Here is a 27,288-nt window from a genome sequence, read left to right as displayed (position 1 = left end):
GTTTGTCCAATTGGGAACAACTCAATAATGCTCAATCGTATGAAAAAATATTGTAGGTAGGTATATTATTTTATTTATTTAATGCATTTATGGTTTTCAAATTATCTAATATTTTTAAACACAAAATTAATACAGTTTCCATTAACTTCTCACTTACGTAGTTTTATCATTTTTGTAGAGAAGGACATGTAGAATCATATTCAACAGCTGTCCCAAAAACAGTGAAAATCAAGTTATCTAGTTGTAGTATGTATTGAGGTGATGAATATATTTTGTGATATTATCACAGCTTTCGATAAAACATAAAAAAAACATTTTAACCCCGTATTCCAGATTTTAATTAGGTGATTCTTTATATTTGGAATTGTAATATAATGCAAAATGGATTCAAAGATTTAGTCCCATAAGCATGCTTAGATATTGTAGTGTACATTTTATAAAATATCTATAGGTATGTAACTATCAACATTTTTTCCGACTCCGCATGTGGTGTAAATTAGAACTCTGCCATTCTTGGTAAAATTGCCATGACGTGTGAACTATCTTGAAATAGGCAGCATCTTTTGTTTGTTCTCCGAAGGTGCAGAACTAAGCCGCCATTGGTAGTGGTATGGCAAATTGGGAAGGCAATAACTCTCGCTTCGGATATTTATATAAATTTAATATAATAATTAAATGTCAACGCTTTGAACTCATTGGATTTATAATTTTGTTATGTTCACTATAATATTATGTATTTTTACCGCGTTTTTATTAGCAAGTATTCTTGTTTGTCCAGTACACGATTGAAGATTTTTAACTAACTTCCCGACTAGCTAGACATTTGAAAGTTTTAGAATATATCGGAACACGATTACAATGCATTCTTTTAATATTTTTAGCCATCTTTAAGCAGAATTGAATTCATTTTCAGTTAATTCTGTTTTGTATGGAAAGTTATTTCGGAAAAGATTCGTAAAAACTAAAAAGTAAAAAACTATTATTGGTTGCTAAGGGGGTCCTAGCAACTAAATTATTAATATATACGTGCGTTGCTATGAAAATCAATATGAAATGTCAAAATGACATTTCAGTATTCTATATTTATTTATTCAGTATTTCTATCAAGTACAAAAAAAAAGTATTAATACATAGAATTGTCAAGTTTATATGATTCAACAGAAAATTTAAAACGTGGTATATAAAAAGTTCTTTTTATCTTGTAATTATTTATTTTTAATTTGAACGTATGCTGGTCAGCGTGGAATGTAACCAAATAATTAATAAGTATATTATTTTTCCAAACATATATTTAATAAACCCCCTTAACCATGGGCCGGCCCTGTTTGTGGTTACGTACCTACCTTTAGTTAGCGTGCAATTATGCCAGGTGTCCTTGTCGATGACGATTTGGATGATACAATAATAAATTGACCGTAATGGAAAAATTTTAATGTTGGTCAGCAGCACTCATTGTGTTTTGTTTGAAGGAAAATGTGACTCAGCGGAAAATAAGATTACACCCTGTGAACTCTCATGGATTTTCCGCGCCCCCTTTTGCCCGTGTATCAACACGTTCAGTCAAAATAGCAATCTCATTGTCATCGTAATAACCGACTACATAGTGATCAATAGGCTTAGGATTCTTAGGCATTTAAATATTTTTTTTGATTCACCCCACAACAAAATATCAAAAATATCTATCTGTTTCAGACAATTTGAAACATTTAAACCCTATTTGTTAGCACCTATTTTAAGATATTTTTGGATACTTAGATATTTTTACATATTTTAGGTTTAAGCACATATTTTCGCATAAACACAAAATTAATTAACACAATAACACTAGTAAACACAATTGAAATGTTAGAATCATCTACAAAGTCACTAGTGAAGCAAAATAATATTTTAAACAATACTGTTGCTAAAATAAGAAAATGTTCCTGGACCAATTGAAATAAAAATAAGTACAAAATTAAATAGTGTTTCAAAAAAAAATACTGGACTAAACGCTGTTTTGGAAAATCCATCAGATGCCTCAGCCTCTGCTTATTGGTTTTCCACGTATAAGCGCCTCAGATGTTTCATTTTTTTCTGCTTAGTGGTTTGTCCATGTATAAAAATTTGCTAGGATCAAATCGTCAAAGATTCACTTTCGAAAATTTGAAGCATTATTTTATTATTTATTGTAATACAGCGTTTTCTGTTAGTGAATAAATTTAACTGTTGAAATATATATGATTTTTCCAATTATATCTACATATTTTAGGTACATATTATTCATTTTTTAGCACCTAAAAATCCTAAGCCTAGTGATCAAGATCCTTGTATTTGAAAAAAAAAACTATTCGCCTATATGCTATATGCCATAATTAATTATAGGACGTCAAACACGTATCGATATTTTTTCTTTCGGTATGACAACCTAGCCATAATGTAGATCAGTGGTTCTCACGTGAAATTTAACTATGGCCGCACAATTGACATTGACAGTTCTATGGAAACGTCTGGTTGCCGCACCAAATTTCACTTCTGTTGATATTGAAAAAATTAAAGCTAAATTTTATTTACTAAAAAATGGATCGATTTATTTATAGACAAGTCCATTTGAACATTTTAGTTCATAACTATTTATTTAAAAATAATGCAAATGAAAATTCCTCAATACTCATTTTTTCCAATGCGAGGCCGCATGGCTGCTTCTAAGTCTACATTAATTGTCAACTTTTTTCGATATTTGTTTTTTATGAATTGCATTACACTGAATAATCTTTCACAGTATACAGTAGTAGGAAAAAATCGACAATATTAATAAATCAATTGTTGCCAATTCTTTGAATTGACTTGATTCTTGGTCAACGTATAACTTCGGCCAAAATTTTTCAACCGTGAAAAATAAATTTTTAAAATATTATTCTGTAAAGCGCTGGCGGCCGCAGCAAAATCCTCTGGTGGCCGCACATGAGAACCACTGATGTAAATACATATTCCAATATAATATATTGATATTTACAACAGCCAGACTGACGCAAATTTCTGACATTCAAAAGTCATAAAATACTCATTGATTGTTTTATATAAAATTATATTTTTATGTACCTACAGGGAAACTATGAAATTCGCGTATTACGTAACTACTTTAATTATATCAAGCAAATCATCAAAAAAAATATAGGTACGTCGATACTATTTCCCGAAATAATTATAAAAGTTAAATTATAATTTTATGGTGATCAGTGATGCCAACCGTACTATAATTATAGTACAATACTATAATTTTAATTCTGCCAAAAATGTAAAATACTATTATTTTACGCCGAATATACTAAAATACTATAATTTTAAAGGATTCAAGACGAAAAATGCTCCTGTACTATATATTTTTTAGAAATACTATAATTTTTACGCCTTTGTACTATAATCAGCATAGAAAAAGATGGCAATAGATGGTGATAGTTAATTTTTCACTCCCACGTTACATGATTATTAAACATTGTATATCCACATAGGGATAGGGCATTTTTATTTTAAAATGAGTTTTCTTTTTAAACATACCTTTACATTATTATTTGTCTGGCATTGCATCGCATTGCCAAAGGGTTGTCTCAAATTCTAAAAAATAAGCAAAACTATCGAAATTCTTTGTCATAAAAACTATAAAAATGCCACTCCTACAATATTATAGAATTTTTTATTTCAAGGAATGGCCGTGGCTAGTAAGATTATTGCAGCCATCTTCTCTCAAAATATTTTTGTTGAAATAAGAAACTCGTTTTCGAATTTTGGAAAAAATTTCACCATGTTAACAAAGTTTATAAATAATTTCGATTACGATAATGTAAATAATATTCATTTATACTTAAAACTTCGGAACTACTATTTTCAAAGTGTAAAATCCCGTCGTGTGCGGTCCATTGATGATGTAGAATGTAGATAGACGTAGAGCATCCCCAGCAGTGTTGCCATCTTTTAAAAGTGGAATTATAGTACAGAGCCTCCAAAATTATAGTATTTGGGGAAAAAATATAGTACGCGTTGTCATCTGTTGAAAATGTATAGGTTTTTTTTTTCTCAGAAACTCCGAGACTCCTTTTTATTTAGGTATCTCTTCCGACCAAAAATGCTTACCGAAGAATTCAAGAAATTTCATTTAAAACCAGTGAATGGATTATTTTACGTTTTTCGAGAATTTTTTTTTTCAAGTTCTTCAAATCTTATATTGCGAAATTATAGTACTTTGCACCAATTTATCGAACGTAAATATTGAAATTTTTGTAGTTTTTACATATTTTTTTCCAATATTCAAAATTATAGTATTTTGGGCGTAATATACCTATTTTATATTGTGCATAGTACGAGGACCAAAATTATAGTACAAATATTATAATTCTAGTACGGTTGGCAACACTGATCCCCAGAAACATTCGATAAAGTATTATGTATAATACGTAAGTACCTATATGTAGTATGTATATTATTATGTTGTGCAACTAAATTGTATTTTTATTTAACTATCTTTTTTTTCCATAATATCATCCAAGTACATATTTTTAGAATATCTCATTGCATCCATGGGCGCTAGTGTCACGATGTGCCTATTGCGAGGTCCAAACCGCCGCGCCTCAAGTTATAGTTGTCGGTACATAATATGTATGTGTGTGTTTTCAATAGAATCACTAAAACCAAAAGTCACAGCACCCTAATACAAACAATAATTACCACGGTATGTGATGCTGGGATGATGGGAATTGGTGTAGAAAAAGGAGTCAAATATTATAAATATTAAATGTATCTAGGTACATTTTAACACATTAATAATAATTATGACTTTAGTTTATTTCTTGTATTTAGCCCATTTTAAGTAAATATATTTAGTATAATATATAAATATTATTTCTATGAGGGGGTGGGTCAGTCGGTGATGCGATTACAGCCTTGCCCTATAATCAGATATACACTACTTGCCTGAAATCAACATTGCCATTTTAATAATATATTAATTTACTTATACCTAGGTTGTATTCAGTTCAAACATATGCGCACAACATAAACTGTTCTAGAATTTATAATCTAAAATCTAGAAGAGCCCATAATATTTAGAAACGATTTCCGCTTAAAAACAGTTGCTATAATAATAATATATTGACTTCAATCTCATTCATTTTTCAAGCCTATCGCGATATAAACACATCCGATCTCGACCGGTTTACCAACATTGTTTTTATTTTTTATTTTTAATGGTTTTATTCAAATCATAAAAACATCTCTTTTCGAAGGATTCTGTTCAGTCGGGAATCGACTGCCAACACGTAAAGTCGCACATTGTTTTGTTTTACATTGGCTTCGTGTATACTATATATTATAATAATATTCTCTCTAGAAGCAGTGTATATTTAATTAAATCTGACTAATACTGTGGATTCCGGTTAAATTTGTTTAACTACAGTGTGTTCATCACGTCTATCCTCAATTTTAAATTTGTGCGGACAATTTAATCTAATGGATTGATCATTTTGTTTTATTCCTTATAAAATGTATGAATAACAGTCAGTAATTGTGAGTTAACAAGGAGGAAAACGGTTCTAGGTATAGAAACATTTTGTTTTATCTAATGTGAATATACGTAGATTAAAAGTGATGATTCGTTTTGTAGTTGTGTGTGTAGCCCTCTGTCAATTTTCAATGGAAAGTCATACATATAGATTAATAATATTTCATTGTATACACTCTTAACCTAATATTGGGTAGGTGTTTATCAGTTGTTGTCACGCTCTCTGACTGTTAACAATATATTGTTTCACACACACAAAACTAAACTAAATGTCATTTAAAAGGATTTATATCCTTAAATTTAATTCATATCATCAGATGTATACGAAGTAGAGTGTTCTATCAACCGTTCCGTCGATGATTTTTATACATACTACCATTAACATTTAGATTATATTATAACTTAAACTAGACTAATTACAACGAACTTGTAGTAAAAACGCGTTGTTTTGTTTAGCGGGGGTGGACACTTGAACATTTTTTTTTGTCACAAAATTATTAATATTAAATTGGGAGGTCCTAGATTTCGTTGAATTGATTTTTTTCCGAATCTTCCTTGACGTTCAACAGTTACGCAGTTACGAAGAAAATAACTACCTAACCTACAAACGTAAAATACCTACGTACGTAATTGGGCACTGTATACTATAGTTTTGTGGTCAGGATGTAAATATTATAATATTATTGTCGTGTACTAATCGTGATATTAATAGTGTGGATGTTTATGTTTTTGTGGCAGGACTTTTTTTTTAATTGACTGACAATTCAGTCTATATTGTTGGGCTCGCGAGTGCAGTTGTTTTTAGTGCAACGATGTGTGTTTTGGTTGCGGAAAATCAACAGATTAATTTAGTTATTGTTTTTTTATGTGATATGTGGGAAAATAATACAAGTGCTCTATATTGATCGGGAAGAAACAACAGGATAGAGCGAGGAAAAATGGGCTGCCTGAGAAGAAGTAAGTTTATTAATAATATACATTAGGTATATAGTTACATTTTTAAGTCATTTCAGATAGGACATAATTGTTTTAAGTCGTGACTATTAAAAATATCTTACCTACCCATTTTAAAGTTTCTTTTAATGGTGTTACTTGTCAATTATTCATTCACGAAAAAACGCTATGTGAATTGAAATACCTATATACCTAGTAACTTACTATTAACCTGCGATATACACATTTTAAAAATACACGTAGATTATTAATCATCTCATTTTCTCTCATCTTGTTATTTTAGTGTGAATTAATGTAAATAATGGGATGCAGACGGTTGCTGTATTATCCAGGAATATAATCCAATGGTATAACTAATGTTAGTAGTTAACCAATGAATTGGCTATAAACTCGAATTATTTGAAATTATAAAAGATTCAATCCATGTTATGTCATGGTGATTATTATTTTTCTTCGATATCACAATGAGTAGGTGCCTAAGGGCCGTTACAGACGGGACACCGGTGTCGAGGTCGTATCTAATAAGGAGGCCTTTGTATTCGAATAAAGGGGCCTTTGTATTACATTTATGAACGGCCCAGAGCTAATAAGTCAATGCATAATTTCGCGTTATAAATTATAACATAAAACTGGCTGCGGTAATAAAAACAAGTGTATCGGCGGCTTGAGAATGTGGCGGCCGACGGAAAATTGTACCGGACACGCGTTGACTCATTAGGTCTGGGGCGTTCATAAACATAATACAAATGCCTCCTTATTATATAAGAGCGCGACACCGGTGTCCCGTCTGAAACGGCCTTAATAGTTTGTCTCAATAGAATGGTGAACCCATTCACGCGTGCAATTGTCAGGATATTTAATTCCGTATTATTAAAATTATATATTTGGCCATGGCTAGAAAATGTTTACATCGGTATCGGTTGCTTTTGTCCCAAATCGATTTTCATCCAATACATGTTCGATTATTCTGCAGTCCTGTTTCTCCATTTATATGATAATTATACTGTGCGAAATGTTTTATGCATCAAATTAATAATCATATGTGCATAAAATTAATTTGTCAATTCAGGGTTATTTTGTTAAAAAGTAACAGTGGAATATTTAAAATATTTTTTTTCAGAATTCTCTTTGTTTCGATCGTTTCGTGTATTTTTTTGCCATTTTAAATTACATAATACGAGTATTATACTAGCCAGTGTTGGGGAGTTTTAAAACACTTAAGGCGATACCTCTACCTATCAGAGGCACCTAGCGGGAAAATACGAAGCTTGGAATTTGAGAATTTTTACAATTTGAACTGTAAAATAATTTAATTTTTTTAAACTTTAATAAATATGATATCTGAAAACATTAAAAAGAAAAATATTTTTTATTTTAATTCAAAGATAATCTTACAATTATTGTAAAAAAATGTTATAGGTAAGATGTGAATTTGTTAAAGGATCCCATCTTATTACGTTTTTCTAAGCTCGTATGCTTATTATTTGTCCGGTGGTTCTTTGTCCGGTACAAATCTTGCAATCGATTTTTAATTAACTTCCCGACTAGCTAGACATTTGAAACTTTTAGAATATATCAGAACACGATGCCAATGCATTTTTTAAATACTTTTAGCCATCTTTAAGTAGAATTGAATTCATTTTCAGTTAATTCTGTTTTGTATGAAAAGTTATTTCGGAAGAAATCCGTAATCTAATCCACTATTATTGGTTGCTAGGGGTCTGGGGTCTGGGGTCCTAGCAACTAAATTATTAATATATACGTGCGTTACTATGGAAATCAAAATGAAATAAAATTACATTTCAGTATCATTTCTATCAAGTACAAATTTTTTTGATCGTTTAAACTAGTCTAGTCAAGTTTATATGATTCAACAGAAAATTTAAAAACGTTCTATATAAAAAGTTCTTTTTATCTTGTAATTATTATTACATATTATTTTATGGTCATATTTATTATCTATTAATTTTGTTTATTAAGTTTTCTAGTTTTATCTAAGAGATTTTTGACTATATCATAATTTTAATATTTTTATATCTATTTTAAAAAACATATATTTTTATAAAAATATAAATGTGTATAACTTAAATCCTTTTTATTTATATCAAATCTTATTTAGGTATGGTCCCAATATTGAAGCTCGATAGGAAGGTAGAGGTATCGCCTTAAGATAGTGTAGTTATAGGAAATACAATAGATTATTTTGTTCTTAGGTCGGTACCTCATAAACTACGTCATGTGCTCGAATCTGTCGAACCCTACTCGGTCCTGGATTTAATGATTAAAATAATATACGAATTTTATTTTAAAATGGTTCATTTCATTATGACGTGTGCTATATAATTTTGTTTTAACTATTCATAAGTAAATTAACCTATCACGAAATTGAGCCCTATATTTACACTGAATTATAGACAGCAAATGAAAATATAATAATATTTGTACACGACCTAATTATTTTATTGTATTCTTATTATTATTTCCATATTTGGATAATATCCTGTTTTGATTCATAATTTTGAATGACACTTTTAAAAAAAAAATTAAGTATACCTACTAAGTTGTGGTTTTCGTTGAAAGTATTTAATAATATAAATTCTAATATATAGGCATAGCTCACTTTACGCGGATAGACTTATAATGCAGTCATAATAGCGGCCGTCGTACTGCGTCACGCGAGACCATTGTGCCGGTTCACCGGTATTTCGTATGAATTAATAAATAATAGATTTGTAAATTATTAGGCAGATACTGGTTTTGTGAATTTTCTAGAAATATAGTAGCAATTATTGAGGCATGCGATTTTTTTAAAAATTTTAATTGACACAAAAAAGTGTTTCCAGGAGAATCAAAATACGTAGGTAAGTAGGTACGTCGTGATATAATTAATTTTATATTATTATTTTGTAAAACAGCGAAGTCATCTAGATGAATGTAGATTATATTTTTCTTTTATTTGTAAATACATGGGTACAATGTTTATGTATTTAAACAAACAAAAAAAAAACACAATACACCTATTCGAATTACTCCATTATTACTAGTATATAAAAATAGTCTGAATAAAATGTTAAAACTCAGTTAATTGAGGCTTATATTTTCAAAAACCGATAAGTACATTAATTCAATCGTTGAACGGCGTTTGTGTGTTTCGACCTTTTAATGCAATACATAATTATAAGACGTATAATACAATTATATTTATATTATTATATTATATTATATTAATAAAAATATTTATTTGAATATTTTAATTAATCGATTTGAGTTTGTTTGTTTTTAAACATTTTCCTCATATTTTTTGGCCGGTTTTGAAAGATGTAGGACATTATAATTTACGTGAAATTGCACATATATTTTTGTATTATTCGATGGATGTGGACTTGTGTTTTGTAAATAGACGCCTATTGTATAATTGTTTTCTATATCTTAGTATTTTTGTAACATTTCAATTTATACCGAGATATACCATTGCAATGCATACAAATTCTTCATGAAGGCCTCTTAGAAGTTACGATTATGATTTTGTAATTTGATTCTGATTGGCATGGACAGAAATACAAATAAGTACGTATTTATATCATTAAATTAAACTGTCTTATCATGGTTGCAAATTCTTAACGCAGTGGAAAATCTAAGCTAAATAATTAAGGTATTAATTAGGTAACTCAGTGAATGTTAGTTTGTTTATGGTGGAGGTTATTATGTACCTACGAGGAATGATTTTTATAGATCATTCTGAAAAACCTCGGAGAAATATTATATGACCATTAGAAAAATTCGACACGGTGGAATTGGACCCTGCGCCCCTGGGATTCGCGTCAGGGGTTGGGAACTTTTTATTATGCCCAAAATATTGTATTTGTTTAAGTACAGCGATATTACCAACTTGGCATAAAAACGATTTTTTTCTTAGATTCTACAGAATTCGGTATACTCGAAGATCATTTTATTTAAAAAAAATATTACATTGCATCCATTTGTATGGAAAATACGGTCATACGTGTGACAAGTATTTATTATATCTTTTTTTCTTTTGACCATGTCCGATCCTAATGGATCATATGGATCTCCACAGAGTGGAGGTTTGTATTAACAGATTTTTGTTTTTACGACAAATGGATGTCCGCCACTTGTTCAACCCATTAGGTCCTCACTCTGACTCAGAACACAAATTGAAAAACAATATGAGTATTTGCCAGATCAAGGATTCGAATCTGGGACCCACGACATGATAAGCTGTCGCGTGTTACATATGAAAAATAAACTTAATAATCGAAATGGCACATAGAGTGCATGAAACAATGGTACAATGTATAATAGTAATGGTAAAACTAAAAAAAATGTCTTAATATGGAACAAAAGAATTTTATAAAAACGGTTTAATTAAATTTTATGATATCTTATGCAGAGCTCGAAATAGAAAATTGTACAAACCGGAGCACTCGATAATTTTCCGAAAATATTAACATAGTTATATAATTTTATATATTACAAAAATATGTGTATTAGATTTTGGGTATGACCTATCTCATTAATTTAGACGGTCAAATTAATTTTTCTACGAGACGGAGCAATATTTTTGCCGGTTTCGTAAACCGGAGCGGTGCTCCGGTCATTTTGAACCCTGCATATACCTAATGTTGTATCATTTTTGTTACAGCACCAAAAATAAGGACTTCTGATATCAGAGAAATTTTGATATACATAGTCTATATTATATTATAATTGGGTTCATCCTTCATATCCCCCAAGATTTTAATACCCACTAGGAAGACATTGGATTTTTTAATTAATATTTTAATTAATTTTCAGGTACGGTTCCAGAGGTGGCACACCCTTACGAAGTGTTCCTGGGGGGCTCATGTAATCCCACGACATGGCGGGGAGATATCGCCATACCGACATTAGAAAAAATGGGGATCACATATTTCAATCCGGTGAGATATTAGTAAATGAGCAAATGTTAAATTGTAGTAATGGTACATATGAAAATTATTACTATGATATCATTTGGAGCCAGATCAAACAGCATCTCTTAAGATTTCCAATGAACATTGGGTTTAAATGAGTTTTGAATAAGAGCTCTTATCTCCATCTTTAACTATGGTGTTGTTCGTGGTCCAGCACCAATCTGTGAATCAGCATTTGATTAGCACTAATTTCAATTTGTCTAATACAGCAAGTGGCAGACTGGTCTCTGGAGTTAATCGATATCGAACACCGCGCGAAGCAGTCGGCGAAGGTGCTCTTTTTCGTCCTGGACGCGGAGACTAGAGCCGCGGCCGCCGCCGTCGAGGCAGCTCACCTGGCAGCTAACACCAGACCTCTTGTTCTGGTTCTTCAACCTTACAAGAGGGGGCAGCGGATAGGTGGAGAAATCGTTTCCGACCAGTGAGTGTTTGCATTGTTTTTTTGTTGTCATACTCTATATTGCTAAAAACGTTCTGAAATAAATATATTTAATATCTCTTCACATTAAGTTTTATATAAATTTTTTAATAATATTTAGTAAATTATGGTTAATTTATAATGTGTCTTGCTTAAAACTGTTAAAAATACATAATTATATATATGTACATACTTAGGGTCTATAACACGTTGAATCTTGGCAAGCAGGCCAATGGAGTAGTATGATATGTACCTAGTATTCACAATATTTAATGTGAACAATAACAACCAACTGTAAAAGTCTCAAGTAAAATATATAATATAGAAGATTTAGATGTAGGTACGTTAAGTAAAATTGACCAAGCATACAGTTGCATTATAACATAGTGATTTATCGAATATTTCCGGGGATGCTCCGCATCTACAGCATACATATATGGATCGCATTCCACTGATTGATATATATCTAATTTTGAAGAAATCTCTGGATTATTCAAGCTTACTTCTTGACTTAAAATTTGTATTAATGATATAAATAATACAATAAATTGTAAAAAAGGTGCATTTAGCTTATCGGTTACCCATCGTTTACTCCCCCCCTCCAACATGCAGTCTTTTGAGTAAAATAATATTAGGCTTTTGTTTTTTATGATAATTTATTGTATTAACTAATGATGGTATTCTTTCCATAGAGAATATCTGGATCTTTCCCGAGGCCAGGCTCTGCTACAAGAAGTAGCTGAACGTCGCTCCCTTCCCGTTTTCACAGAACTCAGAGCAGCTTTAGAGAGGACACAGCATTTACTCCGAGGAGGAACTCTGAACAGACCAGCTCAATTTCCTACAATAGCTTCTCATTTAATGTGAGTTTGATTCATTGACAATCAAGTCGAATGATTTGATGAGTGGTAGCTATGATTTAATATGATAGCAGGATGTTCAAAATCTGTCAACAAAACTTTTGATATCACGTATTTATTGATCCTGTAGTTTCTTTGAATTGATGAACTTGAATAAATTAATTGTACCACGCCAATTCTTTGATAAACATGATAGTTTCATATATACATAATGGACATTAACACAATCACTGCGTACCTTTAAATTAATTTTTAATTACCACATTTAAATAACATGCTAATTGGTGGGGCACGGCAGCCGTGTCGTCCGTGCCCAACGAGTTAATGGTAATTCACTTTAAAAAAAATATTCAAAAAGAATTTCGATACCCATTTTATTCAAGATGGAATATTGAAGTTACTGTCATTCGCTTTATACAGTTGTTTAGAATGAGTCACGTATCTGCATTTTATTAACTTATACATGCTGGCGTGGAATATGCAATCAAGATTTTATTAAGTTATTAAAAATTAAGCTTTGATTGATATTAACACAATGCTTACGGGCCCTTTTAATTAATTTTATAATTAATGTGTTAATTTGCATTCGAAAAGTAATTAGCAAAAACACAATTTTGTGCGGCCCGTAAGCATTGGGTTAATATTCCACTTTTATGTTACCAAATAGCAAGTCCTTCACCACTTCATATTTGCCCACATAGGGAGCAGCACAGGCCAGCTTGTATTTATATAAAGACAGTTTGAATTTTTGACAGAATTTGAAATCACCCTCAGTTACGTGGATATTAGAAATTATTCACAAAGACACCTGAGTCAGTAGCTTAATGGTTAGAGAGAGCACTCCGCCTGGCCAGCGAAAGATGTGTGGTAGATTTTCACTCTTTCCTAGGTTCGAGATTTTTCTACGATTCAATAAATAACTATTACTCTGTTTTCAATTTTCTTTCATTCAAGTGTTACGAATCAAAAGAAATGATTTTACATGTACATTTCATATATTAACACTCATGTTGTACCTGTGACCAAATGTATATAACTTTGTGTAAGTTCAATGACAATATTCGTCAATGTGTCCAGTAGTGTTTGTTGTGTTTCATTATTGTTTTGAGCAGTTTTATGCTTTTATTAACAGGAAATTGAAGCGGGATTTTGATGCTGCAGATGAACATGGATCAGGCAGCCTAACCCCAAACCAGACCCTTGCCGCCATCAAAGCCTTTAATGGACTCCACCTCACGCTGGAGAGGCTGGAAGACCTTGTGCAGGCGTGTGCACTGTCCAAAGGAAACGAATCATGGGGTCATGAAGTCCCAAGAAACCCTTCAGCCAACAACGGCGTGAGCAGAGCGTCATCATTCAATGGGGAGCAGAGGCAATTGGTTGATTTCGAACTCTTTTGTTCGATATTGGCTGAGATCATGGCCGATGCCGGATACTCAGAAGACACGAGTAAGTGGTCGTTTATTATTCATTTTGTATTGTACGTTGAAATGATCTATAATATATTTCTATATTGTATGTATGGTGACAATTTGAACATTATTTAAGAGGGCAGTCTTATATTTGGATTAAATTTTATTTCCAAAGGTTTAGTTATGTATTTTGGAAAAACCGGGCTTTCCGAAGCAAGATGGATGACTTTGCAGTATTCATATTGCAGTGAAACCTCGATTTTTCCAACCTGTATTGCGAATTTTTAACTCATTGAAGACAGATTTATAAGGAGGAAAATGTGGACCAACATCCAGATTAAATTTTCTAGTAAATAAAAATTTATTGAAACGGCTACAACTTTTTCATAAAATGTTTAATTTCAATATTTAAAAAAAAAACTTGTAGGTGTTGATACACTTCAAATTATAATTCTCTTTTTAAATATGTAGGTAAATTTGGACGATTTTAAGAGATATGTGAAAGCGAAAAAAATAATACACCATTACATGGAGATTTTACTAACTGATTGTAATCAAAGGGTCCGGGTTGAAATGGAATGGTTAGTACAACATATGAAATGTCCAATATTTTTGCTAAGGAGATATGTATATGGGATACAGATGAAGAAGGAGAAACAGATGTCAACCTTTTTAGATAACTTTGCAACTAACTAATGTATGTTTACGGTTCTGAGAATTTGGACTTTTAATCAATTTACAAATAAATTATTGACTCCCGTATTATCTACTTACTAACTTATATATGACACCATTCATTGGTTTCATTTATTTTCTATGAATGTGAACTACACCACTGTGTACTGTACAATTTTGCTAAAGATAAGGCGAGATCTTTCATAGATTGATCGATTTGGCATGTATGTTGTAAAATATTTATGCTATAAATATTGATTTGATTGTGCCTATGATTTTTTGAATTCATGAAAAAGACACTCATCCTTTTTTACGGAATGTTATTATATAATGTAAAGTTAGCCTCATGAAAAAATAATAAATAGGTAATTTATATATTATTTTGAATTTTGCAAACTTTTGCAGTTTTGTTTATTAGTATAAATATTAAAATTCGCCTTACGTTCGGTATTCTTGCTCGGGGTCTGATGCATAGGTGAAACGGAGACTAACATGGCAACATCGCTTACCGTGGGTAAAAGTGTTAATCATTTTTTAAATTACAATGCTCCGTTAATTATTAAAACAATCATAGTTAATGTAAATGCAGGCACCGCGGAAGTATTCCCAGCATTATTTTTGTTTATTAGTGAAATGGGAACTTTTTGCTATTTGGTAATTATTTCGCAGCAGCTGTCAGTTTTGTTTCAATCGGCTAACTAGTGCATAAGGCGATTTATTTAAATAAGTACATACATAATATGGCCCCCATATCTGTGCATATGGCCCCTACTTAACTCATTGTGTATTAAATTAGAATGGTTTCATTTGGAGTTAATTATTTTCCGCTGTTTAGTTATTTTCCTGTGACAGCTTAGTAGGTACCATCGTATAGTTACCTCTACGTTTACAACAGTTCAACCTTCTATTTTTACATTGTGTAGACGTCCCGTATGGCAACATTTCCTGTATTGGTTTGTAACAGAAAACAAGACATCACTATATTATATCTATCTGTCTATCTATCTATAATATATACTCCAGGTTACCCACAGAACGAGGATTGCTGGTTTTTTTAAGGTATTATTTTGACAAAGAGATCGAAAATGGCTATAGATCCACTAGTATAAGTTGTATGCTGAGTGAGGAGCACATGCTAACATTTGACAAATAATTCAATACTTTTTATTACCGTGATGAGCTTAGTTCTAAATTCGAACACATGACGATTTATGATGGTACACCCGATCCTCTTTTTGCACGGGGGATAGGTTCCAGAGACTACCGTGCAAAACAAAACCATGTCAAAAAAAAATAAGGTGCTCATACAAAAATGGTAGATAGGTTCAATTACTCATAATCAACTCAAAATACGAAATTCTTGGACTCTTTATTTATATACGAATTTATTTATTATTTATACATAAAAATACATAGTTTTTTAGATATAAATTAATTTTAGCATAGAGAAATATATTCATTCAGTGTGGCTACTTGACAATAAACGTGCCCGTTTACTACTGTTTTTCGCTGGCGAAAAATCACTCATCGCTGGAAATATTTAACGACGCTGACGCCGAAGCACGCGGGTCTCTCGTATCGAATCAGAAGTGACTGACTAGTGGCGCCATGTGTGTACGTATGTATGCCTGGGCGGCATCCGGTGACAACATGTGTATGCACCAGTGGTGTGCGGTCCATTGCAATGCAATTTTTTGATAAATATGTACATACATACGTATTTTTATTTAATGTTTTGCATATTTTCTGGATATCTTGTTGATATTTTCAGGTAATTAAATGAAGTATGATTACATCTTGTGAGTTGCAATTTTGGATCTCAGTTGTGACTCTTTTTCAATACTTACAGATTCTTGAAGAATCCTAAAAAAATCTGATCTGGTACAATACTTAGGAGTACCATTATGTTGTACAAAATATAAAAGGGTTCCATGATTAAAATTTATTAGGAAATGCTGTAAACTATATTTATTGTATCTTTCTTTACTTTTTACTATCTATATCTTATACACAAACAGTCTTTGGAATTGTGACACGTTTCAGTGGATGGTTTATTTTACTCCTTTCCAGCAAAGCCTTATACTCCTATTACTGAAACAGAGCATCGGATAAAAGCCCTTATGCGCTCCGAAGCCAAACATCTCCTCGACTCGTTAGAAACAGACGCGCACGATTTAACAGCTCCTTCCCGAGACTTTGAAGACATTCGAATCCTCAATTCGCCAACATGCGATGACGGAGAAACAATAGACAGTGTCCAATGCGACAACCATTTCAAAGTAGAAGATAATTTGAGAACAAGAAGGCGACTGGGCTCGGCGAGATTGCGGCAGCTACTCGGCTGTGTTCACGAAGCCATTTTGGGTCTTGTTTCCAAGATAGGTACAAAATGTCATCGTGTGGATACATATTGTTCAGTAATTGCACTTTAGTAAATCATTCACTTAATTGAATTGTACCAGCTTAATATTTTGTGTTTTCTTTCTTTTCTTGTTTACACGCTGACATTTTTACTTTGCGTAGATTTATAACGTTCGGTTTTATCCTTTTGAATAGAATATTACACAGTTACAATATTGCAAGATATTTATTTGTAATGGTCTGCCCTTGCAACACTCTCATGGAATACTAAATAAATGTCTTCGGGATTTCTTCAAATAATTTGATCAAAATAAAACATGTTAGTTGACACAATAATTATTCATTCCACTCAAATTACTGTACTACGTCATAATACATGTATGTTAAATAAAACTCTTCTTAATTCAACCCATCATTCAAAACTTATCACAAGATTAAAAGCATTTACAATATTAGTATCGAAGAATCAATAATAAAAGTTTAGCATGATATGCAAAGAAATTATTTAATTATTGGTCATGTTACAAATAATGCAAAACGATTTATTGCACATATTTAAATTAGGCAGTATTAAACAGTGACATCTATATATTTTTAATGGAATCAACGAACTAATTCGATTCATACAATTAAAATGTATAAAAATCGGTAACGACATACATCTCTTGTTATAATTAAAATCTGCACTTTGATAAATATAATACGTGGGTTATTTGATTTTATAAAATTTAATGATTTCAGGTTTGTGTCATGTTGGTTCATCTAATTAAACAGACACAATGTAATATAATGTTGAGCTTTGAAAAATTTTATGGATATAATAGCATGTATCCGAGAATAGCAATATTCATAATATCATTGTTTTTGTATTTGTAAAGTACCTACTTTAAATTTCATAACAGCTACTGTTCATATTGGCTACAACCGTCCAACCCTCCAACATGCAGTCTTTGCCATTGTCTCATATTCGTAATTGTTTATAATATTTCGAAATGAAATAGTTGAAGATTAAGATTTTTATTCATTATGGCTTCATTTTATGTATATCAATTATTTCGTTAATATTATTATATGGTTTTGTAAAAAAAAAAAAAAAAAAACAGATAAAAGGGGGGTTCAAGTATTACATAAGCACGTTTGGAAGGGAGGAGTAGTCAAAAATTTCTTATGTAAGATTTTTATTATGGATAAATATTTTTTCATTTTTATCCATCAGTAAATATTATTAGTATGTAAATAGTTCAAAAAAAAATTTGAGGATTTTTTTGCTAAATAATATGCCTTGTACCTTACGGGATCTAGTGTAATGCGGTTTTCTTATTTTATCTTACAAATGTCCAAAATCAAAAACAATGTGCTACTGAAATTCTCATAAGTATAATAGCCAAAAAAACTTGTAAATTATACAAATGTGCCTTTTTTTGCATTATACATAGGAATGATATTATAATTTAGGTAGATTGTTTTTAGAAATCAGTAGTTTATTTGCTATCTCAGTGTTGTCACGTTTTTTTAACATTTAAGTTTGCACAATTATCTATTACATTTTTTGTCGAATTATTCGTTTTACCGATAAAACCTTAATGTTTTTTTCTTTTCTATATCACATTATGATTGTAAATATTCTTAATTTTAAAAATACATTCAGTTTCAACCTTACCAGTCATCCATAAGTGATGTCACACTATTTTCAGTGTTTTTTGAGATCCTCTCCCCACACTGTCACAAAATCTTTTAATCCTGTCTACATTACGTCACGCAGGTAAGGGGAGTCCCATTCGTTAATCTGTTAATTGTCCATTCATTGTTGGTTTTGTAACGTTATATTTTCTGAACACCCTCTCCCCCTCTAGAGAGTGATGTCATATATGGATGACACCTTAACATAATTAAAATATCGAATAGATTTTTATTAATTTCAATATGGTTTTTTTTAGACATGAGCGGAACATTTCAATGTAACGTTTAAATTTCATGTTGCCTGTTCTCTGGTCATTTTTGAGCTTTCAATGGCTTTGATTCATTGTTCGAATGTCAGAATATGACACCTCCCCTGCAACAACACCGTATATCGATTGAACAACCATATACAGGAATTAAAAACATTATTTAAATCAATTTTTAAGTTGCCGTCTTTTTGTCCATAGTAAGAAATTATGTAAAAGGTTTTGACCACTGGGGTGATATACAGTGTTATTGCAGGGATATATTTCTTTTTTGTATGCAGACCACTAAAAATAATCTAAAAAGTAAAATAATTATGTTGTTTGCATTAAGTACTTCTTTTTGCTTCAAAACGTTTTTTTTCATTTTCCCAACATTTTTAAAAATTTATATACAGTGTTGTTGCAGGGGAGGTCTCATATAATCTTTTTTGTAAGAATATAGCACTTTTTATCACATTATGATGAATGGAAAATGTGAAAATTTTTTAATTATAATTGTATATTATATTATAAGCTTTACTGCAGAATTAATTATACATATTGATTGCTCTTGCTATAGTTTAGTGATAAGCGGTCTCACTAAGGCTGACACTGAGTTCTTTCTTCTAAGTATGTGAATAATGCAGGGTGAAAAGTAATTGGAGTATTTAGTATATAATAATATGTCTAGATGTGAGAGAGTACATCATTAACCTCTAGACACTTAGTTGCAGATTCAATACGCGTGTCTGGCAAATTTACATGTTGTTTTCAATGTGTGTCTTAGATACTGATCATTGACCGAATAGCCAGTAGAGTGAATGTCTAACACAATCATTTCTCATAAATAAAATCTGTTAAAAACCTCCTCGGGAATGATGAAGCTGATCCACTAATGAAATATAATTTGTTGTACAGAGTTCAACTCCGCGTCGAAATCGAGCAATCAATCGGCAGAGGCCACAATGAATGGCCATCCGGATCAGTTATCGTCTGCGCAGGCGTCAGTGAAAAATGGCAGCAGCACATCGCCATCAGTCGTCATGTGCTCAAATGTGACGGTGTGTCGTAGGCGGACGGAAAAACTAGAGTGGAAGGTTAGGCAGAATCGTATGTCTGCGGAGTCGGCGGAGCAGAGCGACGACGGTTCGCACAGCTCCAAGGACGGCAGCACCACACCTACCTCTGGATCCAGTGGGAAACCAGCGAGGAAATTGAGCGTATTCATTCCTAAGGTGAGTAAATTATTTTATTGAAGTGATATTTACTGTGGACATTTTTGAGGAGTAAAGTTGGTGTGTAAACTTATAGCTATGCGACAAAGTTTATTTCTTTCTCTTTCGCAGCATCCCAGTGCCAAGCACTATACGAACACTACTATTATAGTATTGAGTCAGTAACTGTCAACTACTGTTAATCCATAAATTTTAGTTGAATCATCAATTATTGTGTTCAAGTATGGCAACTTGTCATCACTATAAATCATCCCATCTTCACTCTCTCACACATCTCCACATATTGACAAAGTTTATCAACAGTTACATAATCTCCGTGACTTGTCTTCGATGCATCAAATGGTTGTACTGTTTCGTTGTTCCTAAAATTTACATGAGAGTGATTTTCAGGGTTGGTCGGCCAACTCGAAACAAAGCAATCCACCTTGTCAAGTAGTTGGTAGAATAGTATAATTTGGTAGCTCGCTTGGCTGATTGATTCAATAACATTGAATTCCAGTAACTGCAGCAATAATGTAGCAACTTTCTCACACTAAATTGGATTTCTATCATGTAAAGGCTAAACCAATAACGGTGAATTTATTTTGCTTTCAGTTGACAGTGACAAATGGTTCATTCGATGCTTCGGAGAATGACGCTTTGACTCCACAGACGTCGAAGCGGCTGGACAGTTTGGCCGAGCAGGTGAGAGATGAGCCTGTCGCCCTCCGAGACGTCTACTTGGGGGGATCCTGTCCTGTAAGTTTACATTAATTGATCAATTTTTTGTTTCGCCTAAGTGAATCGTTTACAAACTCTTCGAGTTAATTTGAATTAACTTTTACACAAGCGAGTTTGTAGTTGTTGGCAATTATTCGTAGGAATCGTAGATGCATCGATAGTTTAATAGATATGAGTACTTACTCAGACAGTAAAAATGAGTTCGAAACACACTTGGTCCAATCATTCAAGGATTTTAAAAATAATGCATTTTCAATAAGAAGATTTTAACATTCACAAATCTTTTGGGTATTCATTATTGAATAAAAATAAATTTAATTTTTAGTGCAGATGTTATGGCGTAATTGTGATAGAAATCGTCAGACTGATTTCTAACATTTTTTTTTAAAAATAGTTGCGGTCCTCTTGGCGTAACGATACGGTGATTCCCCTACTGCAGAGACATAACCTGAGCTACTACGCGCCCGCGATGAACGATTACAGCCGGATGTTCTCCGCCCCCCCGTACACGCCCGCCTCTCCTGCCCAGTTTACGTTTGATAACCCTGCATCCCTCCGAACCCCCACGAGATCGCAAGAATTCGGCAGCTCCTTTGCCATAAGAAAAGAATTGTCAATTGAACAAATCACAACGAGAGATTCGACAGTTGTCCATTCTAGATCGTCCGGCGACATGAGCTCGTTTGCAGCTACCGAGGAGGTAATCACGAGACAGTCGTTTGACGTATTGAGTAAACGGTCGTCGATTCAAGGAGTGAAGTCTAACCGGATACCGGTGAATGATTTGGATCGAATAAAAAATCGGTCGAAAGTTGATTCGTTTTCCCGTGATCGAGGATTGATTGATCAAAATGTTTCCAACATTTGGGTCATGACAGCGGATACGAGAAATAATCAGACACTAGTCGAATTCAACGATCAAAATAAATCACGGAATATTGTTAGATTGCAGAGTTCCGAAGATAAGATTGTTTCTGCAAATAATAATTCTTCCCGCTTAATGAAATCTAAATCCGTCGATGAAGGTGGTTTAATATTAAAAGACAGCACCCGAGAAAATTCTTCTGAGGTATATTCGTTCAGGGCGCCGCACAAACATGAAGGATCTCCCGTGCGAGACAATAATCAGCCAGAAAAGAAACCAAAATATTCGAGCGAAGCTGCGGTCGCGCCCTCCAGGGTCGATGGAAGTAAAGACTTTGGCGATGAGGTGGAAATCCGCCGGAAGAACGACGGACTGTATTCGCTGCATGGCGGTGGTGACAACAGGCTCAGCACTTCCGATTTTTATCTGATTCCTGAAAACGCATCGCCCGCCCCGTTTAGAGGTATGCATTTCATTTATTGTGTTCTGACTATAAATTCTACTTCAGAAATTATAAACAAACTACAATAATGTAACCGACGCAGAATATTATATTTTCTGTAGCTGTGAATTCAACCATACTTTGGAGTTTGCTGTAAACTGTTGAAATACAAAAAGTTATGAAAAATCAATGACATTGAAGAAATTCTTAATTCTAAAAATCGGGGCCGATGAAAGTTGTTGAACCTAATTCATGAAGTTGCCGAATCCGTGTAGTTTTAGCTTTAAATGGCATAATACAGTACTACCTCCCAATCTTGATTGATTTAACATCATTGTTATCTGCGTATGGACCGTAGAGATCAGCATTGTATCTTCTCCTCCAAATGTTACTGTCCTTGATTAACCCATAATTAATATAGCCAATAGTTTTTCTTTCAAAAATATACAGACCTCGTTCATTTAGCAGAGTTAATGTCCAGGTTTCCAAGGCATACATGAGTACAGGCTCAACAAAGCGCGTTGTTATAGTTTGGTGAGATATGTATGTAGTAGCATTTAACAAATAATGATGTAACACCATTATCAAGACAACCGAAATAGCTATTGACGTAAAAAGCAACCTGTAGAATTTAATAAGTCGTTATATTACTATAAATGTAAAATGGAATTATACCAAGTAAATGCTGACTCAATCAATCGTCATTTATTCATTGCCATGATTCTCTTGTTAATTTCTTGTATGGTATCATTGTCTGTTCACAAGAGATTGAAGATTGACTAAACTTGTACGCACCAATGTCAAATTTAGATGAGGTTTCTTTGTGTTATGACTAAGACGGGCATGATCAAATGTGATCTTATTGTTGTTTTCGTTGTAGGAATGTTTGACGACCGACAAGTGATGGGCAGCCGTGTGCTGCTATTTGGAGTAACTGGCGACACCCGCTGTTTGGCTCCTATGGTCCTTGCCGCCCATTGTATCGGCCTTAGAAAAAAATCTGTCGTGCTGTGCGTTCAGTTATTACAACAAACCGAAGGGGTAAGACCAGAATTTTTGAACTCCTTATACAGTGCCGATTTTTTTTTTTTCTTACAGAACACTCTTCTTCTTTACTTGTCTTTTCTAACGCATTCGTTCAGTTCCTAATAAACATATTAGTTACTTTTGTGAATCTTTGGTTTAAAATGCTGAATTTTATACAGGGATCCCTAGAATCAGTATCAAATTTTTTAAGGACGTAGTCAATGAAATGTTTAGACTCATCGTCGCTATAGGATTGGTTTGTTGAATATCCGTTTTTGTCGAAATCAACCTTTTAATGCAGAATGATTTTTTGTATCCAAATGGACCAGAACCATCCTTTTCTTTAAATTACATTGTAATGAATACAGCATTCATATGCTGTAAAAACGACAATTTAAATACCTCCATGTATTTAAATATAGGATAATGAAATTTGTTTTTTGTCTCCTGAACATTTGACATTTGGTCTATTCGACAAACCAATTCTACAGCGACGTCATGTTTACCTTCCAATGGACGACAGAAAGCAATGATATGTCATTTTATTTCGCGGAATATTGCAGTAAATGATAACACGTAATTCATACACAGTTGGGATCTCGACGATTGTACTTATTCTTATCCAGACTTCCAATATCAGAACATACTTAATTACAGGTGAGGGACTGGGAAGATTGTTACATATTTATCCTAGCCAGAAAAATAACCAACATGGCGGAGGATTTCATTTAAAAAATCTACATGTTTCGCTATTATCAGATCAGCCAACTAGCTATATGTGCGTCGTCCGCTCAGATGCTGTCTTTTGAGCTCCTTGTGAGTTGGTGTTGCAAACCATGCGATATGTAAAATTTCCAGAAATTAACCGGGCATGTTTGAGTTATTAATCTCACACACCGCCTAACACAATTTCACAATTCATGGGGGAGTGAGAATGGTAAATTACCAACTTACAGTTGATTCTCCATTTAGAGTAGATGGAAAAATCATCACTATGGTTAATCCAATTGAAAATATTGAAAACTATCTTATGGCATGATAATATTTTCACATAATTTCACTACACATTTTGAGCGTTGACAGATTACAATCACACCAACAACAAATAAATCATCCGTAAAAATATAATAATAATAGTGAATCAAGTAACACTTCTCCATGTGCAAGAATTATGATTATGGGCTCTCATGTAGGAAAGCTTACCCGTTAGATTTCATAGACAACCACGACAAAATATAAAATCCATTTACAATGAACAAAATTCAATCCTTCATGTAAAAACGCTATAAACAGGCGAAAATAAAGAACATTGTTCAAAATAACATTGTAACAATATTTATAAAAAATTTTGTCATGTCATTCAAATATATACAGTCGAATTCGGTTATTACGATCACGGACATAGCGAGATCTCGGATGTAATGAGGAAACATTCGTTGACATTTTATTTTATGATTTTCTCCATACATTTATTCACTTTTATAACGAGCTACTTATCGGATATACCTTTTTTAATAAATTATTAACCTAAATTTTCTTAAAACTGTTATTGTGTCGATCGTTTAAAAAGATTTTCGACCCTAAACAATAAAATCCGAAGTGAATCGTTTAAGTGTCCAAGTACCTAATTGGTGTTATCGCCGACAACATTGAAAAAGTATCTACGCATATGGTTGAAATTTCATTATTTTCGCTTTTTACATGAAGGGTTAAGCACGAGAGTGTCTTCCTGTCAAAGATTGCATTTTATTTATTTAAATTTTATGAAATGCATTGGCAAACTCTATTATGGTACTGATTTATGAAAATGGCGAATTTTATTAATTTAAAATGAATTGAATTCTATTCATTGTAAATGATTTTATATTTTGCTTTCCTACATAAGAGCCTGATTATGATATGTTTCCATGATTAATCTAATGCCCGGTTATTACGACATCTATAAATCGAATAAACTGTATTATAAGTCTTTTTGTATGCATAGCATAATTAATTCAACCTATCTTTTTATTTTCAGTTGTCGGAGAGAGCCGTAAAAGACTACAACAGAGGGCGGCTCTATCTGATAGACCTAGCAAAGCGCGAAGGCGTTCCCGTCTTCGACAACCTGGAAGCGGCAACTAAGTGTGTCATCAAAAAACTCCAAGACAAGGATTACTGAAGCACTTGAATCCTTTACCACGGCTGACAGCGTTTTCAGTTCTACAACGGAGTTGTTTTTAAATCTCACACAAAACTGTCTGTTGGCTTAACTTATTGATATTGTGAGGAACCATTGGATTGGTTGTTCCGTTGTTTCTAAGTTTCAACTGCGTCTAAATCTTGAAATGTGTTAAAATATTTTATTTACATATGTGATGGATTACACACAGAATTAACCAATTTCTTCCAGAGTAATAAATTGACAGCAGCTAGCTCTATATTACTTTGTTTTAAGACATAATGGATAATGCACCAGCGAGAGGTTATTATAAAATTAAAAGAATGGATAATTTGAATGTTCTTTTCATCGATACGTTTTATAAACCGTCATGATATCAATAGACTCGGATTGTTAAATTATTTTGTGAATTGCGTCCGGTTGAGGTTAAATCAAATAATGATTCCTCGGCCCTTTATCAGTGTAATAAGATAATTGAATCTGGCTAAGTAATCCATTAGCTCTCTATTATAGAAAATAATTATGTTGACTTTTTTCTTCAAATTAAAAATATTTTGAAGAATTTTTGAACATAATTTGAGCAATTAAATTTTGTATAAAATGTAAACATAATAATATAGTAAGTTCTGCAACTGACAACCAGAACTATTTAGTAATCTAATTTATTATTATTATAATATTGTACTATTTACTACAAAATGAAGGCAGCATTAAAGTAGTTATTGAAAACTGGCAATATTTTATTTAAGCCTGTTTAAAGCATATTTTTAATAAAGCTGAATGCCTTACTAATTCAATTTCTCGGGTAGCTACATTTACAATGGAGTTATATTTATAATATTTTCTGATTTGATAAGTAATATTGATTTCTGATAGTATAAATTATTTAGCTAACCATTTGATTCAATATTTTATAGAAAATTGTCAAATATCATTTTATCACAAAAATGCTTTGTTTAGATTGTTTTAGAAAGATACCCTTTCTATTACATATTCAATCTTGCATTACGATTTTCCAGTAATATACTGCATCAATGTCAAAAGTTAAATTAGTTTTATCATTGTGATAAATAAATATTTTTTTAAACCATTGATAAAAGTCACTCGACGTTACATAAAAATTCTGTTTATAGATTTTTTGTGATAGGGTTTATATTTTGATAATATATTTTAGAAGTTCACACTAAATTAACGTATAAATATTTCTCGCCGTGAAATCGAATTCTGTTAATCAAATATTTAAAATCTTATATTATAGAAATATTAAAACTATTTATTTTTATCCTTTGCCGGATTACTGATGACAGTGATCATTGAAATAATAATCATCGCCAATAATCTCCTTACGATTGCGATCCAAGAGTGATTTTTCACTGATCTTATTGCTTCAGTCATCGTTAATTCAGCCGCTTTCTTTATGATGTCATTCCATCTGGCAAGCCCTCCTCGCAAATACTACACAAATTGGCTATTTTCATTATTTGATGGAAGTACGATTTTTCGTAAGTTGAGAAATATCTGTATTTAAATTAGTTTGGAACATTAAATGCTCCACTTTATTAAAAATTGACTTGAAACCTATATCGTTAGTTTGTTAAATATATTTGAGTTTGTTTATAAACGTGGTGTCACACGACAGAAATTGAAATACTAGAACTGTTCAAGTCGCTTATGTATAATATCTCGAAATGTGGTATCATAAATTGAGAAATTTGATTCGCATTTAATTCA

General features: G+C 32.2%; 1 protein-coding gene across 3 annotated transcripts in view; it reads left to right on the top strand.

Moving 5' to 3' along the window:
* Nucleotides 1-26,500, top strand: part of raw (NDT-like domain-containing protein raw) — a 202,239-nt gene extending 175,739 nt beyond the window's left edge. For all 3 annotated transcript variants that reach the window (XM_085947051.1, XM_085947049.1, XM_085947050.1), the window contains 9 exons: nt 11,300-11,424; nt 11,667-11,878; nt 12,568-12,738; nt 13,868-14,184; nt 20,027-20,343; nt 20,938-21,081; nt 21,458-22,391; nt 23,251-23,411; nt 25,414-26,500. In XM_085947051.1, coding sequence (XP_085803177.1) covers nt 11,300-11,424; nt 11,667-11,878; nt 12,568-12,738; nt 13,868-14,184; nt 20,027-20,343; nt 20,938-21,081; nt 21,458-22,391; nt 23,251-23,411; nt 25,414-25,557 — 2,525 coding nt within the window. In that variant the 3' untranslated portion in view covers nt 25,558-26,500. The remainder of the gene's footprint in view (nt 1-11,299; nt 11,425-11,666; nt 11,879-12,567; nt 12,739-13,867; nt 14,185-20,026; nt 20,344-20,937; nt 21,082-21,457; nt 22,392-23,250; nt 23,412-25,413) is intronic.
* Nucleotides 26,501-27,288: the final 788 nt, after the last annotated feature.

This window comes from Rhyacophila brunnea, unplaced genomic scaffold (genome assembly GCF_057557595.1).
Source record: "Rhyacophila brunnea isolate RB1 unplaced genomic scaffold, BYU_Rbru_1.0 scaffold_2, whole genome shotgun sequence".
Taxonomy (NCBI): domain Eukaryota; kingdom Metazoa; phylum Arthropoda; class Insecta; order Trichoptera; family Rhyacophilidae; genus Rhyacophila; species Rhyacophila brunnea.
Note: the sequence above shows the minus strand (reverse complement) of the source record. Positions and strands in the feature narration are given on the sequence as shown.